The sequence below is a fragment of the Chiroxiphia lanceolata genome, chromosome 3 (assembly GCF_009829145.1).
Source record: "Chiroxiphia lanceolata isolate bChiLan1 chromosome 3, bChiLan1.pri, whole genome shotgun sequence".
NCBI lineage: Eukaryota > Metazoa > Chordata > Aves > Passeriformes > Pipridae > Chiroxiphia > Chiroxiphia lanceolata.
The window spans coordinates 83710110-83729788 of record NC_045639.1 but is presented as its reverse complement, the minus strand read 5'-3'; the positions used below and the strand labels follow the sequence as shown (position 1 = coordinate 83729788).

General features: G+C 36.2%; 1 protein-coding gene across 2 annotated transcripts in view; it reads right to left on the bottom strand.

Annotated features, from left to right (window-relative positions):
- The window catches only part of PHIP (pleckstrin homology domain interacting protein), a 106750-nt gene that overhangs the window by 39228 nt on the left and 47843 nt on the right, over positions 1-19679 (bottom strand). Inside the window, exons 16-20 of one of the 2 annotated variants that reach the window (XM_032681208.1) lie at positions 10879-11007; positions 5757-5982; positions 2620-2757; positions 1407-1590; positions 607-727 (exon numbers count right to left, since the gene is read on the bottom strand). In XM_032681208.1, coding sequence (XP_032537099.1) covers positions 607-727; positions 1407-1590; positions 2620-2757; positions 5757-5982; positions 10879-11007 — 798 coding nt within the window. Of the gene's footprint in view, positions 1-606; positions 731-1406; positions 1591-2619; positions 2758-5756; positions 5983-10878; positions 11008-19679 lie in introns of both variants that reach the window. The other variant, XM_032681207.1, reaches the window with a different exon arrangement.

Genomic DNA, 19679 nt, shown 5'->3' with positions numbered 1-19679 from the left:
TCTATGTCTCGTTTGTTTGAAATTAGTTTTATCTATGCATTGCACATGGCTATCTGTGCTTTTCTAGCTAAATAACCAACTATATTTTTGTATTAAAGGAAGTAAATTTTAAGTAATGGTAGAGGAGAACCCATGCTTTGTGTTTTGTGATACATTTACTATACAGGAGACTGTTTTCACTCTTAATCAAAAGCTTAGTAAAATACAGGCCTTTGAGGATGCCTGCAAATTATCCATTGAAAAGTAAAAATGGCTTACAGAATGTGAGATGGAAAATGAAGAGAGTATATCAAACAGTAGACAACAGCAGCAGGATGTATTGATTAATACTGACAGACTCCCTACAGCAGATCACGTCCCTAACAGCAGATTCACAGGGATTCTCCCCCTTCTCAGAGGGTTCTAAAAGCAATCCCTGTTGTTTGTTATTCAGAACATAGTGAAACATCAGTACAGGCACGCTTCCTCATTCTAGGGAGGTAAACAAACCCCTGTACCCTGTTTTTTAAATCTAAAACTGAGAAGAGGAATATAAATTTATGTGACCTAATGCACTGAGTTAAATTCTATAATTCTTTCTGTGATAAGGTACAAGTGACTACTTACCTTTGAGAAAGTAGGTATTTTGTTTTCTCTTTGAATGTGACTCATTATGTGTTTTCTTTTCTCTTCTGACCGATACACCCTTATTTCTTCTTCTCCCTTTGCTGTTCTCCATTCTTCTTGCCTACTGAAAAAAGAAAACTGAGATGTTAACTCTAAGGGCAATTACTACAACTGAGAGGACCTATTCCAAACCAAGGAATAAACATTCAACATTTATAACATTCTTTGAACCGTAGCTCTTCTATTTACAGTTAGCATATGGCTTCAAAATTAGCTTTTATGAACAAAGTAAGATCTCCATCTCATTTTACTGAACTAAAGCAGTTTATATTTGACTGTGGCAAGTAGGTTTTTGACTTGATCATTAAAGTATCCATCGTAAGAGTTAATTACTGAACAAATAAAGTTCCAGTATGGAAATCAAAATTTACCTCAGGCATCTGATGGATTACATCAGTATTCCAGCCATAAAATGCCATATAATGACAAGAATAAAAGAAGTTAAAACATGTAATCTTATGCTACAAGTCAGAAAATATTGAGGCAACCAGATTCCATTGCCTCTGTAATTCAATAAGTGGTCCATTTTTATTCCCAATCCTTCTAGAATTCCAAGATTTTTCAAGTGTTATACAAACAAGTAATTTCAAACTGAAACTGATTTTATAAGAAATTTGAGACGACAAAATAAAACATAAAATCCCCTCACAAACGGTTCTATGATGATGTGAATTCCAAAACTGTTCAATTTAATTAGGTTCACCAGACTAAAATTCTTTGCAACCTTGGCCTGTGTTTACCTGGCCACACCAGAAGATAGTTCAGGCACTACAACCCTGCGACTCCAAGCCACAAGGTCCCGCTCAGTGGCTATTTCACTTCTTGGTGCATTGCTGTGCATCTGACGCACACCTTCAATCTGTCCGCTACGTCTTAATCCTATATTTGGTGGTGAATGTACTTCTGAGGTAGAACTTACAGATCCTAAAAAAAAATCAAAAAAGCAATAATTGTACTTGATCTGAAATTCTTAGGGTAGCATTTAAAAGAAAAATCTCAAAATGAAAGGGAAAACATAATTTTACTTTATCTGTTACTTTAAAAGAAATTATATTAACTCACTATAATTATTTCAGCAGTTTCTGTAGTCACACACACACACAAACAGCTACTGGGCTCCAGCACCCTGTTTAAAAATTCACATTGAAAAGGAGCAGGTGTATCGCCAATCTGAAGTGAAGCAAATGTTTGCTTTTCTTTAAAAATGCTTTTGAAAACATTTATGCAAAGCTGGCTATCGCTACTGCACTCTACATCTGTATTATAAAACAGTGAGCTATCTCACTGAATCGGTGTGTTCCTTAAACAGTCTTCTACCTTTAAAAAAATGAAGCCACAACACTGGAAATTAGGAATCAAGCTGTAAAATTTACAGACAAAAAACTGAAATGGTCAAGAGGTTAAAAATAACCGCACCAATAAAATCCAAAACAAAACCATACACATGGAAGAGCTTTCAAACACCTACACAGTAGCAAAATTTAAACATTTTTCCATATTCTTCCCCACATGAGCTATTCTTGCTTACTCTACTGGATTGTTAACCGTGACTTTTTAAGTGTTGAAAACTATTGTGTACTCTAGCGCAAGACACTGAAACATGGAACAGCTTTACAGAAAAACAAGCATCTCCTTCCACTTTTCTCCCTCCTGTGTCCTTATTTGTCAGATTTCAAACAAGTAGATGGCCAATTCCAGATTAAACAGACTAGTTAGTTCTAAGGGAACACAGCTGCTGCAATCCTCTGAGTGAGCAGACAATAACAAAGATAGATTTATAATGTTAAGAATCCCAGGATTTTGTAGAAAGACAAAAAACACGGGAAAGCTGTATTATTTACTATGGTTCCATGCCTCCTGTCCAGTAGTTCACCAAAATGCACAAATCATGGACAATAATGGCATTTATGTTTTCCAATACCCAGTCTCAACACCCATCCCCCAGTGATCTACCTCTGTTTATCCGGCTGGTATTACTGGTTCCTGCCTCCCCAGAACGTCTCTGGTCCTGCTCTTGCTGAAGTCTTTGAATCATGCTATCCAACGGACTAACTTCTTGATTTGCTTGCTGACTAAGAACTTGATTCAATCCTGTGAAGTAAAATATACAGGAGAACAACACATAAATGTTATTTTGAAATGTTACACATAGCTCATCTGAGTTCTAGCTCTGAAAGTTAAAAGTAGAATAAATTATCACATGTATAAGTATAGGCTAATGCTTATTTTTCTAAAAGTCATTTTTTAAAACAGGACAACCTTTTTCTTAATATAATATTTGAGAGCATTATATTTCCTGGAGCAGGGTAAAGATGACCACTCATGATTCCTAATAAAAGTTTAAATTTGATCAAGTGCCAGCAAGCCACAGAAGCTTAATACAACTGCTGTTTGTCAGCTCAGTCAATGTAAATTGTTCAAATCCAAGATCAGACTGCCTCAAATGCATTATAAAACACTTTATAAGCTTCAGTGAAAGAACTATATCAAGGAGGTCCGACTGAATTGGAAAACAATTATCTATACTGTATAACACCAAGCAGTAAAAATGCTTGATTGAGCTCCACATAGGCATAATGACCACACAGAATAAGTAATGTTAATTTTCTTCGGTATGTAAAACAGCCAAGAAACCTCCTTTTGGGTAGATCTCTTGAATAGAACAGGGACACAGTTCTCACAGAAGTGATTACAAGGTGATAATACTGTTTCTGTGCAGCAAGCAAAATACACACCATAAACAACACAAAACCTGTTTTCATACTCATAAAGGTCACAAAAACCAGAGAGGAATGAAGAAAAAGACAAGGGTTACAGTACTCATTCAAAAAGGAAGTCAAGACACCTTCACACAGAATAATGAGATGGAACGGAGTGGTGGGAAGCTCTAGTCAAGAGAAAGCAGAACTTGCAAAACTTTGTAATGAGGGATAACACTGTTCAAAGAAACAAGCTAAAGAAATTATTTTTTCAGCACGATTCTAAAGAAATATCACAGTCTAAACTGCACTTTGCAAGATCAAAGACTAGATACAGTAACTGTGCTACAAAACGAAGAGCTTTGATTATGTGGCTGCACAGAAGCAGCTATCTCATAACCATATGCAGAAAAAAACATAAATATTTAAGATAGTGCTCTCAGGCTTTCAAGGTTATTGAAGTCAACTTCTGTAAAGCAGCAGAACCTTGGAATCATGGAATGAGCTCTGGTATAACCACAGCTGGATGTTTTCTGACTCATGTAGTGAAACAGATTAATTTGTTGATCTTGTGACCAGACAATGTCTACTGAGAACAGTGGGAAATACTACTAAAAACCCAAGAATGATCTGAAATAAGGAAACTGCTACCTAAACAAAAGGAATGTTTTTATGTATCTAGCTATGAGACTATGCCTTAGCAAGAAACAGTAAGTGGTTTCTTTTTAAATGAAATAATCAAGATACTGGTATGCACTTGATATTTTCAAAACATTTGGTTTAAAGGAGCTTCAGGTACATCTAAGCAGTAAACAGAGCATGACTATCTGAATTTGCCCTACTCTTAAAAGCCCCAACAGAAAACTTGACAAGAAATAAATGGTCAGTGCTCTGAGTGAGATTCATCAAATCCCACAATAAGTCTTCAGAAAGAAAAGGAGTTTCCTTAGTGAAAGGGAACATATACACTATATAAACAGTTTACCTATGCATAAGGGTGAATATGTTGTCACTGAACTATAAAGAGGCAGAAAAAAGTCTTGTGTCTCACAATAATCTCTTTGTCAAAACAGTTGACGACTTCCTGCTATTAAACAAAATGCTATGGACATCACCTTCCTATTGGCATTCATGTATCACGCAGACACACCATTAAATTTAATTTTGCTGGGTCTATGTGCACAGTCTGACTTGTTTCATGAGATTATATTGGAGAATATGCCCGAGACATTTTCAAATTTGGAGAATTTCACAATGCAGTGGATCCACGCTGTAGCTGTAACAATGAAGTCGCACCCTTCCCTAGAAATCAAATTTAGTTTCAACGCCACTAGCTTAAAAGTTAGATGTAAAATATGGCATACATTCACCAGAAAGGATTTTTTTCTTTCTTACAGTTGCTTCTCAGGTAGCATTTCTTCCTCTAATTTTGGAGGAAATATAAAAATCCTCCTTAAAATTATTCAAGTATTCAGTGGCTTATAATCCCAAGGTCTACAAATAAGGATAAAGAGATACTTTGGTAAAAACACTGTCTGTTATCCTTCCTGGAATCTCTGACACACCACAGGCTTAAGTGTCATAAACATGTAAACTACTATTTAGCAGCACATATTAGTCAGTTTTCACATATTTTCAAGAATATTCAAATACTTTACTGCTTATCTTGAAAACATTTAAAGCTACTTTCACCAGTCACTGTTTCCTCATTCACACTAATATTAAACTAGTGACACGTAGTGAGTAGGCATTGTTTTTCCATCCCTACCCATGTGAAACACATTTAGGTAATTTTGAACAGCCAGCCACTGGCCCTGTATATAGGCATGTTCCTCCCAACATCTCCCATGCTGGAGAACAAAACTATTAAGGAACTCCCTAGAATTTGTATCCTTATCAAGGCTTCAGAGTTCTCTAACTGGACCACCAAAGTTTAAGATGAATGACTGTCTCCATCTAAAGAGGAAGAGCATTTTGTTTGTTTCCGTTGTCTTCTCATTTTCCTCTTCTTGTAGGAAGAGGAAAATGTGTAGTGTAGTTACTGTAGTTTCTTTTCCAACTGATCTGTGGAACATCAGTCTACTTCTAGGTTTTCTAAAGTAGGAAATCTCATCCCAAAGAGATAACTGAAAGCTCACTCAGCATCCTACATTGTTCCAGTAATGAAATGAGCCCCAAGCTAACTGGTGTTCTAGCATCAAGTAGCACCAACTTGATCGATGACAATACTGTAGAGTAAAATTGTCACAAGCAATCAGTGCCACGGACATTGCAATTCTTCCACACTACATGAACTACTATGCCCAGAAATTAAGAAAAAGGACACAGTGAAAGCATAGAATACCTGGAGGTAGACTATTGTTTAGTGAAGCAAAGTGAAATTTTCCGTACCTGAAGATGTCACTCCCATCTGAGGAATAAGCTGTTCCTCCCTGCAGTTTTCACGACCAGGAACTAGTCTTTGATACCTTGCAGGATGAGGGTTGCCATCCACATCAACCAAAAATGGGGGAGGCATAAGGTGTGGAGCCTGCTGTGTCTGTTCATCCAGGACAAAGTTGTTGGCATCACGGATAAGGGGCCGATAATCACTATGAAAGAACATCTGATCTGCTATCTGCAAACAAAGTCATTTTGTAATTTTTTTAAAGAACCTATTAAAAAAAACATATAGAAGATAACTGCCAAAAGTATTTTTAACAATGACACTTTGGTTACTTTTGCAAAAACAGGCTTATAAGCCGATCTGTTTATTTCAGTTTAAAGGGAAACATTTAATTACTCCGTTACTATTTTGTTGCCCAGTATGCCTTCTCTATTTTATACTGCAAAGAGAACAATCCACATGTTTGATGTTGGGAAGCATTTAAAGAATTGGGGAATGGGGCAATATTTAACTACTTGAAGACATCTCTACCGAACATAGCATGGATGTATTAGTTTATAAATTTTCTTCTATAGTCTGAATATATATTCTGATAGTAAAAAATTGTGTCACAGACTTATGAGCTATGGTGCAGGAAGAAGAAAAATAGGAAAAATATTTATTACATCAGGGTATTTGCCAAATATTTTAATACCAGTAAAACATATATATCCCTATTATAATGTTAGATATCTGAAAAAGTTTCAGTAGATAAAATAAAAAAGCTGAGATAAAATTGAATTTTTCAGGCTCAAAGTCTTATTTTTTATTTCAGTCTGCCTGGCTCATAATTTATTATAGATGACTTTTCACAGACCCTCAAGACTGAGGAATTCTTTTGTCCAAATAGTATGCAAAAAAGGTTTATGCTCCAACCCTTGTTGGCACATGTATCTCAGTATTGGATAATCAGAAAGATACTGAACCACAAGAAGAACAAGTGAACAGAAGAGAAGCTGATGTGTTTACTACAAATCCCAACACTACCGACTGGCAAGCGAACCCCGTGGCAGCTAATGTATTCAGTTTAACAACTGACTCAATGCATGGAGAACTTAAAAAAAAAAAAAATCTTGTCTTTTGAGCATTGACAGAGGAATGCCTAAGTTGTCATAGAACATAACTCTGATTTCTGAAGAACATGCTCTATCATAACCAATCCATAACATAGTTTCCAGTAACTTGTTATGTAAAAATCAGTAAGGCAGAGGTTATAGCAGACACTCAGAGGTCTGGTCTGTCAGTGACAAGGGTCTCCTGTCCTGGATGTGAGAAGATGACAGACATTTGTCAATTCAGAAAGTACCTACATGCATCCACATGAGCTGGATGAAAAAAAAGAAAAACAAACAAAAAACCAAAAAAACCCCATAGGAATCATGGGATCTAGACTTCAGAAAAATAACAATAGGAAGAAACTGGAAAGCTATGTAGAAACATGCAATGGAAAAGAATTTACTTCAGGGATTCAAAAGGTTACCCTTTCAAAATACTTATGGACAAAGTGATATCCCACCGCAGTAAGAAGCCCTGACTGGATGAACTCTTGTTGCCAGATTTTTTGTTAACAGAAGCTGAATGAGAAAGATACAAGTGCTTTTACGTGTCTGATTGATAGAATCGAGGCCCGCTTCACACCTTTGTTCCTTCAACTCACAATAGCTCAATATGATAGAGACATGGATCCTCTAGGAGGACTTAAAATTTCTCCTAAAAACATCGTAATAGAGTACCCAATACTTACACCTAGTGTAAGTTTTCCTATTAAGTACATCCCACACTGAGAAAGAAGAGATTCCAATGGCAAGGTCATACAAACTGAGTTTTAATATATTGTGATTTGGCTGTACAATGTTGTCCGCATCCCAAGTTTTTCAAGCAGAGGGAAGATCTGGTACAAGATCATGAAAGACTTCTTTGCAATTACTCTTCTGTGTACTCTGTACTGCAATCAGGTATAGTAGAGAGAGTAAACAACAATTTTCTACTACAAGAGATAACAATGACATTTCTTTGAGAATGTGGGTTCAGGCCTACTCTCAAGTGGAATGTCCCTACTGTAATCCATGACAATAATCTTATCCTGAGAAAAATCAGCAGACGAACAGTTAAAAGCACTAACAATCAGATATTTCTTTATTATTAGAGATCAAAGTCATGACAATAAGATGATAGCACATCACCATTTGCACGAGTTCTCTGTACATATGATTTCATAAACCCAGCCTGGGTATGAGCACAAAAGCTTTCCATAAGGTCTGAGCTCCACAGACAGACTCTCCTCCAGTAACTACATAACACATTCAGAATGCTCAGTTTCTCCAAATGGGTACAGTTACACAAAGAGGTTTTCCCCACTACTACACCAATCCAGCACACACAAACTGTCAACTTGCAACAAAGTACTGTGGTTTGGACAGTCTACAGGAGCCAAAGCCTTAGAAAGCTCAGAGATCAGGTTCCCAGGAAAAGTGAACACAGCACCAAGCCTGCCAGAGTTCAAGAAGCATGTGGACAACACCCTCAAGCACATGATGCGACTCTTGGGGCTGTCCTCTGTAGAGTCAGGAGTTAGACTCAATGATCATCATGAGTCCCTTCCAACTCAGAATAGTCTATGATTTAAAATCAACTAAATGACACCTTACACTTTAGGACTTTTAGGCATTCCTGGACAAATTTCCACCTAAGCAAGAACTTCTGAAGTGCACATGCCCTGGTGATCTTCACACACTCAGAAATTTCAGCTGAGATTGGCTCAAGGGACCCCAAACAAGCAGCGAAGGTATTCCTTTTCTTTACCCCACAACAGAATTACTCCACCAAGACGTGTATCATCAAAAAACCAAACAAAAAACAAGCAAACAAAACCCACTCCATTCACCTTCATCACGGCCAAGATCACACTGTAGGGGGAAAAAGCTTGGATATCGGTTTCAGTCAACCAGGAAACACAGATACTATCTGAATATAACATGAAAAAAACATACATGTAGAAAACCAAGAGCCTGTTCTCTCGGCAGAGCTAACACTATCTCAGCTATAATCACTGTCCTGAGCAAATGCAGGAACACAGGACAGGTTATCACACTCCTTTCTTCTGTAAAATTAATTTTCCAAGGCAGGTAGAAAACATTTTAAGGTCAAAAAACCTCAGATCCTACCAGATCATATTCTGACAAGATGTCTGAAAACTCCCCAAGTATCTGAGGGGACGAAGACACAAAAAAGAATGTTATCTCCAGCACATACCTACCTGTAGTTACACTTTCCCATAAATCAGATCAGACAAAAAGGCAGCGATGGAACCACACAAGGAAGAGATCAGAAACTTAGAAGCTGAGTTTTCTATGAGTGGAAGACTAAGAGTAAAAAGGTAAAAAGTAAAAATGTAAGTCCTATTTCCTCCAATTTTTTTTATGATCAAGAATGCCAAGATTACCACTGGCACAGCAAGAGCTGTGCAGGATCACTTTAAACCATCCAGTAAGTGAAAAATTTTGAATGTAATCTTTTCTCAGAGGTTGCAGCAAAAACTCCAAGAAAACAAAGGATCTGTAGAATTCAAGCAGGAAAAAGCAATTGTATTTATTCTTCAAACAGATTTAATCTCTCACAGGTAAATTCTCCTATGGTAGTGTAAAGAAAAATCCTGATCTATCACAGCAAAGACAAAAAGACTCTCAGCTTCATTTCATTTCCAGCATTTCTGAGTAGCAGAGGACTACATACTTCGAAAACAATTGGAGAGAAAAAGAAACCTGGAACGATCCATGGACATGGTAAGAAAGATGTTTCTATTACAACAGGCTTTAAAGTTTGGAACAGTAAGAACTCTAAAAGACGAAGAAAATTATCTGATAATCCGGAGTTTCCTTGCTTGTGGTGCCTCTACTCATTTGTTTTATTTGGAATAGAAGGGGAAATGCACAGCTAATAATAACTGAGGGATAGCAATAGCAGCCTAGTACTGAGGACTGCATATCAGAGTAAAGAGACAAGGAGAAAAAATAAATCCCCAACATGCAAATGGTTCTGTAAGAGTACAGAAAGAAATGCAGCTTACATGACAAAGACTAAAATTCCTTTTGCTCTCCTTCCTTCAGGCACCCCGTTTGCCAAAATGCTTTCAAGGCCAGACTGAGTCCGAAGATCCAAAGCAGGAGACAAGATCCAGAAAACAGCACTTCAATAACAACACTCAACTATCAGCCCAGAAGCAGAGATGAAAATCCTGGAGCACATAGGTCTGTTTAGGTCTTAGAAAGAGGGAGAAAGGACACACCTCATTTCTTTCCTGGTTGGTAAAAGTAGAACCAGGACCTCGTGGGTGCTCCAAACTAGGTAACCTATATGGTTCATAGGGCATGTTCACTTCTTAAAGAGGAAAAAAAAAAACCAAACCACTACATATCTTTTACAGTCATGAGGGTCTGTGGCAAGACATCCACATTTCGAATACACAATGCAGACTATGACATTAGAGTAAAGACACAATATTTTAATCACACTAATGATGGAAAGTTGCTGTGTAAGCACAAAGGCATCCATGACAGTACTTCAATAACAAACATAAAACTGCATCACTAGAACATATAGTGTGTTTTTTGTAAATAATTCTCTCCCAGGCTATGCAATGTTTAAATACAGATAGCAGGAATTAGTTCTATTACACACCCACATCCTTTTTTTGCCTTAGTTAGAAACCAGAAAAGTATTTAAACCAAAATGTTTAACTATTATCGGTTCCACTGCAGTTTATTCACATTATCCATGTGGACCCATTAGTAGACACTTGTAACCTCGTCACTTAGGAGAACACAGAATGACTGGTTAATTTTAAATTCTCTTTTTAAGTTAATATTATTTTGAACTTCCCACATAAACAGTAGCTTAACAGTATGTCTCCATAATTTAAAAAAAGACAGTGAAAGAAAGCTCAATGTCAACAACAGCAATTGAAAACATCCCATATTAATGTCTCAAAATTGTCTTAAGATACATCCTCTCGAAATGAAGCTCTAAAGAAAAGTTTACATCAACGCATTCAACAGAGATAAACATTTGATTTTTCATTTTGCACTGTACCTTGTCATATTTGCTACTGGAACCAAAGCCAAAAATCAGAAGGTGACCGTGAGAATCAGTACATGCAAAATGCTGTCCATCAGGAGAGCACTTGCAGTCAAAAACTGCACCATGTCCTTGTCCTTCAATCTGAAATACATCAACATACAAAATAATTAACATAAGTAAATAATTTTCAATTATGATTTACAAAACTGTGGTGTTGATGCTGAAATTTATTATAAAATCTGTACAACAGTATACTGCTACTTTAAAACAAAGCTTACTTTTTTTAGCTATTCACTTTTCAGTGAATTTTGTAATGCTCATGAGAGATGCCAAATTGATAGCAGTAGAAACTGACAGACTTTATCCACAAAGCAGGCACAGTATAGGAAGTGAAAATAAAATCTTCCCCTTGAATGTCCTGCTAATTGAGCCTAACCAGAGAGCTGGGTCCAGTTCAGGGCTTAGTCACTACACCCTTTCCATCCTCTGCCTTTTTGCTAAGCTAGCCCAGTAGCATTGGCTGCTGAGGTGTTTCAGAACACCTGACCCCTAAAAAATGCACTGACATAGACAACCCGCATTACACAACTTAGCAACTGCCTGTTTCTGTAATTCCTACTCCTAGTTTACTGGAGTGGGGAAGGAGTAGATTTGTGTAAAAACTCCACTTTTTAAAGGAGAACTGCAAAGATTTTAAAAAAGGAATTTTTACCTGATACTCATTTTCTGTTTTCCAGTTCCATTAAGCCAGAACAAATGGGTTTTTGTTTTTCCCTGCAACCTGTCAATCAAGCAGAGGTGACCAATCACCACTCTGAATTTTCATGTCTTCAGCACCTCTTCAGAAAGCCCCTTTCTATTCTCCCCAGCAAGGCACTTCTGCAGTTTCTTTAAAGAGATACCAAACAAAATTCTTCCCCTAACTGTGGCAGGCCTATATACTGCCAGAAAAAAAAAAAAAAAAAGAGAAGAAAAAAAAAAAAGAAAAAAAAACAATATTCAGCCTGCAGACAGTAACACTATGCACTTCTGCAGCACCTTCTAGAGGCCACCAGCATTATTTTTAAAAGTTAACAAATTAAGCCTCAAAAAACCTGTGAGGTCGGTACTGTTCTCTCTTACAGGCTGAGACAAAAGCAAGAATTCTAAATCCTTTCCCCATGGTCTTACAACACACCCACACCCCTGCACATCCCCCAGTGACAGAGGCTGCAACACCTATTACCAGTGCTTTCAGGTGTTTGATAAAGGTCTTTCTTACTACAAATAATTTCCCTAAAAGTCAAATGAGTTTCTGAATTAGTAAAAGAGGAACATAAACCAATGCAAGTTTTATGTTCTCTTTTACCCAGAATTCCAGAACAAATGAACAGAAGTATCTTATAGAAAGAGATGGAAAATAAAAACAGAGTTCCAAGCAAGCAACAATAACATTGCAACAGTCAGGTATGTAGAATTAATTTAGTCTAAGCAAGATCCAACTACATGACAAAGTTACAACTTTGTGCTGTTTTTTGTATATAGAAAGCTCACTGTATTAAAGGGAGACAGTTGAGGAAGGTAGGTGGAAAGCAGAAGGAATTTCAGCACAAGAATAAGTTTTGCAGAAATATAGTAAAAAATTGGAAAAGAAGTATTTTATACAGAGAGATTTCTGTTTCCTTTCCCTTCCTCCAACAAAGGAAACATTGAAGTGTCAAGCTTCCTAACATTCAAGTCCCACCTAAATAAAATTTCAGGGTTCTCCCAGAGCCTTAAGTTTTGAAGATTTTTTTGTTTTTCAAGGAAAACAAGACATGTTGTGGGAAGAACTATTTGCTAACCATGGTGAGGGGAAAAATGAGAAATAGAAGGAAAAAAAAATCAACTATTAAGATGATGTAGTTTTTTAATCCTTTCCATCAAGAAATAGTTTGGATGGACCATTTTCAAGAACCCCCTGGGGATTAGAGTGTTAGTTGGAAAACATTCCCTTCTTATGTAAAGGAAAAGAACAGTATTCTACTATTTAGGGACAGGTACAGTGCAAATAGTTTTACTCTAAACATGTCCAGAATCTGGTTTTAAAAAGTGCTTTTAGAAAGGGCAACTATAAGACCTTTAAGTACAATCCTTCAGGTCTGAAGAACAAATATTTGGAAATAAAGATCCTTATAAGAACAAAAATTATTGTTGAGGATAACTGCCCAAGATATAATAATAATTATTATTATTATTATAAATTAAAAACCAAAGCCTACTAGAGTGTGCTACTTTCTTCAATAATAAAGCTAAAACAGATGAGCTAGTCATTTGGAACAGAAACTAAATGTTAAATTGCAAAAAGGGAAGTTGTAGTAAATCAGTGAAGCTGTTATTTCAGCAAGCTAGATAAAGAACTTCATCAAGAAGGAAGCTGCCTTCCCCACTCCACTCCTTTTAAATCAAAGATGCAAGAACCACATGAAGAAGGTGAAGGGAAGAGATTGCTCACAAGAACAGAAAAAGGAATCATTAATTGAGAGCTGTCACAGAATCATAAAATGGTTTGGGTTGGAAGAGACCTTAAAGATCACCCAGTTCCAAACCCCTGCCATGAACAGAGGCACCTTCCACTACCATCAAGTTGCTCAGAGCCCCATCCAGCCCAGTCTTGAACACTTCCATGGACAGGGAGTCTATAGCTTCACCGGACAACCTATTCCAGTGCTTCAGGAAAGGCTGTGTTCCAACAAAGGGCTGTGAAGAGTGAAGGTGTTAAGACACTGCTGGTAGCAAAGTACTAGCATGGATTCTTCAGCCACAAACAGGGAAGAACCAGTAATGCTACACAAAGGACTAAGAAAAGATTATTATTAATTTTTAGTCTCAGCTCCAAGAATTAAGAGTCCAATCTGCCCATATTTTCACTAGCAAGGAAACAAGTGAACATTGGTACATCCTGAAGGGAGGAATGATGACAAAATAAGATAACGAAAAAGGGATGACTCTCTTCCTCTCAGTTTTGAGGAAAGCTATTGTTTGCCCCAAACCAGGTAGAATAGAGCTGTCAAACTTATAATGAAATGCCTTAGATGCATAAAAATTATTTGTTGTAGGAAGGGAGAATAGTACCACCTACAGTGCACTGTACAGAGTAAACTCAATAATAAGCCTTTCTGAACTGTTATCAATGTAGTATGAAACACCTAAAAACTCAGTTTTCAAGAAAACTAAAAGACATGGAGGGGAAAAAAAGAAAAAAATCAAGTAAAAAGAAAATTAATCAAGAGTAGAGAGTACTAGAGAAACTTAACAGACTTTCTTCAATAAAATAACTAACTATTTAATGCCAAGAAAATACAATGCATTCAACCTAGCTAGATTTCAAAGCCATAATAAGATACTGAAAACTGGGCTTAAATGGAGCAGACTGTAATTAGTAGGAGAAATGCAGAGTAGGTAAACTTTCTAAGGTAAGAATAACAGTTATTGATTTTGAAAGACACACAGAGCTAAAAGGATGTTATCACTGAAGTTTCTCAAGCCAGGCCTCTCTGTTATTGATTCTAGAAAAAATAAGAGCCCTTTGATGAAATGAACATTAGGAAATAATCCACTGAGAACAGATTTGGGACAGCACAGATCACATCAACAGAAGCAATTAAAAGCCAACAGGACAAAATGCACAAGGTCATGAACTTAGTAAGATTATTAGAAATAACTTACTATCACACTTCAGTGAAACTCAGTCTACATACAGTCACACTACACATTTCTATCATGTCTTCCAACACAAGTCATCAGCATTGTTTAAAAAAAAAAAAAAAAAAAAAAAACCAGTGAACTAAGCCTCTACTACCCTGAGGTAGAATCTATCCTTCATGTTAAGGGACTGAGGCAATTAGTTGGAAACACAGTGAAAAAAGATCACTGTGTATTCATTGCCATCCATCACATATAATGCAGCAACAAAAAGAAAACTGTAGTTCTAAGCTAGACCAGAAGAGAAAGTGCATATGTGCTAGACAAACAGACAACGATAAGAACAAAATCTTCCAAAGCAACACACATATTTTTTGCTTCCCATGTTCAAGGTAAGTAAATTCTAAGACAAACAGCTACAGAGAAATATTTCCACTCATCATGATAATGGAAAACCTACAAGCTCAGCTTTATATGGACACTAAGGAGAGAAGGACTATTTTGTATGACTACTAAAACACCTTTAACAGGAAGAGAACTACTCTACTTAAATGCATAGGAACAAACGAATATTAGTTACAAGCAACATTCAAACTGGAAAACTGAAATTTAGATTCTAATAATCACAACAATGGTATGCTAGAAAAAATTTCTAAAACTAGCAAAAAAGCAATGCTAACTAATTGCTATTAAAACATATAACCTCTTTCATACGTGATGAAACTACATCACAGCTGCTCAAGTCAAATCAGTCTCCAAGTATTCGGAAGTTCTTTTGGAGGTCTGTGCTCCCCTTTGCTTTAAGGAACAATCTGCAATCACAGCATGCTTCCATGGTAAGCCAAAATATATCTACAGACTTCCTGCAAAGTTAGAAGAGGTTGCTACACATTTGGAGGAGTGGAAAGAAGACTTAATTTTTAAAACAGTTTAAAAAAATAAAAAATAAAAAAACAGCAGGTCTTCTACACTGCTTCCAGAGCAGCAACAAGGGATCAAATTGTAGGAAGAGGACTGGAAGCAATTAAATTAAGAGTAACATGTTTACCAAAAATGTTTCTTTCTTCCTACCAGTCAACTCAGTCATCCATTCAGGAATGCTGCATTGGTCTTGAAAGATGAATATCTTTCAATGGAAGGTCTTACAGATCACCCACCCTATGGATGCCTGAAGTTACATAAAGGCTATATATCAATTATTTACAGCTTTTTGTTTTAAAGATTTTTCTTAATATACATCCTGCATACTCAGTACTAGCTTCTATTTGAACTATTAGATCATTATGCTGGTTTTGCTCTTCAGCATCCTCAAGATGTGCTTTTATATACTATCTAAAAGGTGGAACCTCTCAAAAATTTCAAAACTATTTCAGTAGGACTACATGCAAACTGACTCAAAATAATGCATCCATAACCTTACTTAAGCCATTCTATATTTCTCATAGGACTACAAAACCTGACCTAAAAATACATCTAAAAATCCCACATTATTCCACTGGAAGTGGAAGACTTCATGCAAGCCACAACATAAGAAATAACTGTTTATACATCTCTAGTTCACACTGGAAATTACAAGACATTGTCCATATGAGCAAGCCATGCACCTTTTGGACATTAGCCCAAAAAATCATCTTGTGTGGCAGAAAATCCATGCACAGAGCATTTTGCTGAGCTGTCCTAGATGGAACCTCATCTTTCAAATTCTTCTGACTGGGACTCCCATTTTTTTCCTATGTCTTTTAGCCTAAAACTAGTCAGTAGTTGCTAACAAAGACCTAGTTAGGCCAGGCAGGTTAACTGTTTAAAGGAAAGGAAACAATGATGATGTAAGCAATATGATAATGCTGTTATGGCTTTAGAGTTTGCCACATTGCATTGAAAGTAGAAGCAGAATTAGAAAGTAAGAAACCACATCACACAGATCAGTGGAAGGTTAGACTTCAGAAGATGGGGCAGGAAGCCACATTAAGATACACAGACATAAGTAGGTATAGCATAGGAATTGCCTGTAATGAAGTGTCCACTTAAAGCTAAAAATAAAGGACAGTCAACAACCAGCTCTCTGAAGGAGCAGGAGCACACAGAAAAACCCGGTTACAACTTAAGTAGTCTCTGCTTGATTGACAATTTGCAGGAAGAAACCCTTTTGACCTGAATTAGTTAATGCCATAACACTGACAGTAAATTCTAAACAAAACAAGGATTAAACTGTACTAAAACATTCAAACAGTCATTAACAGGGAACGTGTGTGTCCAAATTCACAAAAACTAGACATCATTGCCATTATGAAATACATTCCTACTATGACCTCCATGGGGGTCTCCAATATTTCTGACTGATTTATATAAACACATAAAACAAGTGAAGAGGGCAGAGAGATTGGGCAGGGAGACAACCAACACATCAGTGCATCCAGATAGTCTGATTCTTCAACCATACTGCAGACTCTCCATGAACTTCAAGTAGGGTCAAAATTACACTCTACAATTTCCATTGTAGAAATCCAGAAAATTCTTACAGGCTTCAACTTGACCTTTTTATGATCAAGTTCTGTACATGACAATTTCAGTCACTGCTTATGCTAACAGCGTTAAATAAAAATACAACATAGCCAAAGCTCTCAAAGCTAAGAAAGTATTTCTATTAAAAATTTTCAAAAGACACATTGTTAAAAAGTTGGGGAAAATGTATAAGCTTAAAAAAGGCTCATGCAATGCAACTACCATACATCCTACAAAAGAAATTAAGGACCCACTTGGAAAGAAATGCATGGAACCAGGAACAGCACCAGACAACTTTACATTAATTAGACAATCAGCCAGCTACAGACTTGGGGACAAAACACTCAGACATTGTCTTCTGCAATCTCATTCTTATTTCTTAATGTCTGTGTGGCTGTAACTTTCAACCTTAACACATCAACACGTGGGTTGGTTTTAGTTTGTTTGGGTTTTAATATATAATATATATTTAATATAAAAAAATTATCTGCAATTACACAGATTAAGTAGTATGTGGCTGTGAAAAGGCATATATTCCCCATAGTAACTTCACATAGTAAATGTAAAACAAAATTAGCATGAATGCTCCAAAATTAGCACTTGCTCCAAGCTTTCTCACTGGATGCATGGCAGTACACATTTTCAGTTTCGAAAACACGCTTAATGTTTTAAATACAATTATTGCCTGATTATGATTAAATTATAATTATTCCTGATTTTGTGCCAGCATTTCTAAGTATAACCTGTTTCACTAGGACACCATTTGAAATAAAAGCAGCACTTTAGAGATATACAATTATAACCATCACATAACCAGAAGAGGATGATTTTACAAGGTAGGTTAGTATCTGCTTGCTGATTCTATTGCTCCAATTGTTTTCAAAGGCAATCAAATGAAATAAAGGAATTTCCGAGATCACCTTCAAAACAACCTTATCAAATCCACTGTTTCTTCAGCCCAAGGTTTCTCAAAGAAAGAAACAACATGAAAATGAAAACTAAGGACCAATAAGAGCCACTTTTTTTTTCTTTACTATAGCACAATCATAAGAGCTTGGGTCTAAACTTTAAGATGGGTCAGGAAATCAAGAGACCTAAAAATAAGTTTGTGAGTATTCACAAACAAGTTATATTCTCTTGATTGTATGAAAGCATTCTATACTTCACTCCCTAAAAAGTTAAAACATAGTCTAATGAAAGCTATTGCAGCAGACTAATAGGTAAATAAGGTTTTCATGAGCAGTCCTGCACCATTCCAAGATCCTTCCAACACACCTGTTCTTCTACTCAACTTTTGTAGTGGTAAATATTAGAAACAGGGTCACATTGTAATCCTTTAAGGAAGGAAAGCAGATGCTGGAAAGCACTTGCTCTTCTCAAGTGCAGATGCAGAGATCTCCCAGTGAAATAAAACCTTTGTTCTTCACAAACAGTACTTTAGAAATACCCAGACATAAGCACTACAGCTTTGCAAAAATGTCTATCAAGTTTTATTTACATAACTGTCTCACTTCATGTACCTGACATTCACATATAGCGATTAAAAATCAAATTCAAAATTAACTGAATTTTAAAGTAACAGTATATAATCCTTTCTCTAAAAATTAAATAGTGCCAAGAGAGGAATTATTCATGTTTGCTTGAAAACTACATAAACAAGCTGTGGCAACTTTTCCCCTTTGAGGTACTTTCTCTGTAATTTGTGGTAAAATAAATACATTAAGTCAGTCATGCTAAATAGTTGCTCTTAAATCTTGCTAAGAAATCCCGACCAGGTTTCTCAACCACAGCTCTGTATTTTCATATTTCTGATAACAAGAACTGTCCCATCAAATTTGAGACATTATTAGAGAAGCCAGCCCCAGCTACTAATCAACTTGGTAAGACAGGATAAGACATTTAATTTTTACAGTTCTATAGTTGAAAGTAGAAGACATTCAAACTTTTGCAATTCCATAGCTAAAACGTTTGCAGACTCATTAACATTCTTATCCTGCTGCAAGGCTACAAGCTTTTTTGGATTTGGTTTGGTTTTTTTTTTTTTGTTGGGTTGGGGTTTTTTTCCCCTCAAGGATTATTGACTTCTGCAGTACTTTCCTAACTACAACCAAGAACATAAACAAAAAAAACCCTCCAAGTCTGTTAATGCCACTGATAAGTGGCTTATGCCAGTTGTACTCTATATTCAACAATAGTTTATATTTAAGTACTTTAAAAAGTTTTTCAGGACCAAGAACTTTAGAGCTGCTGTTCCCTATTAATACACCTGTTAAGAAAAATGACTACATTTAGGGTTTTGATGTGGCAATATAATGCCAAGTCATGTAACTTAATCTTGCTGAAAGGATCCATAACTACTTATATGAGATTCCAGTAAGACGTCCTTTCATACTTTCAAAAAAAAAAAAAGTTTTGTCCCCATTTATCTTTTAGTTGTCACAATATTTCTTTAGAAGAAAAAGAACAACAAAAAAACCCCACAAACTTTTTTTAAGCAGTTAAATCCAAATCTTATCCTAAAATTCTAACTAATTTGCTTCTGGGCTGACAATTTAAAATGAAGTTGGACCAAATAATGTTACTAAATTAATATGAAAATTACAACTGCAGAACTTGAACTTATTAGAAAAGCAACACTTTTCAATTCA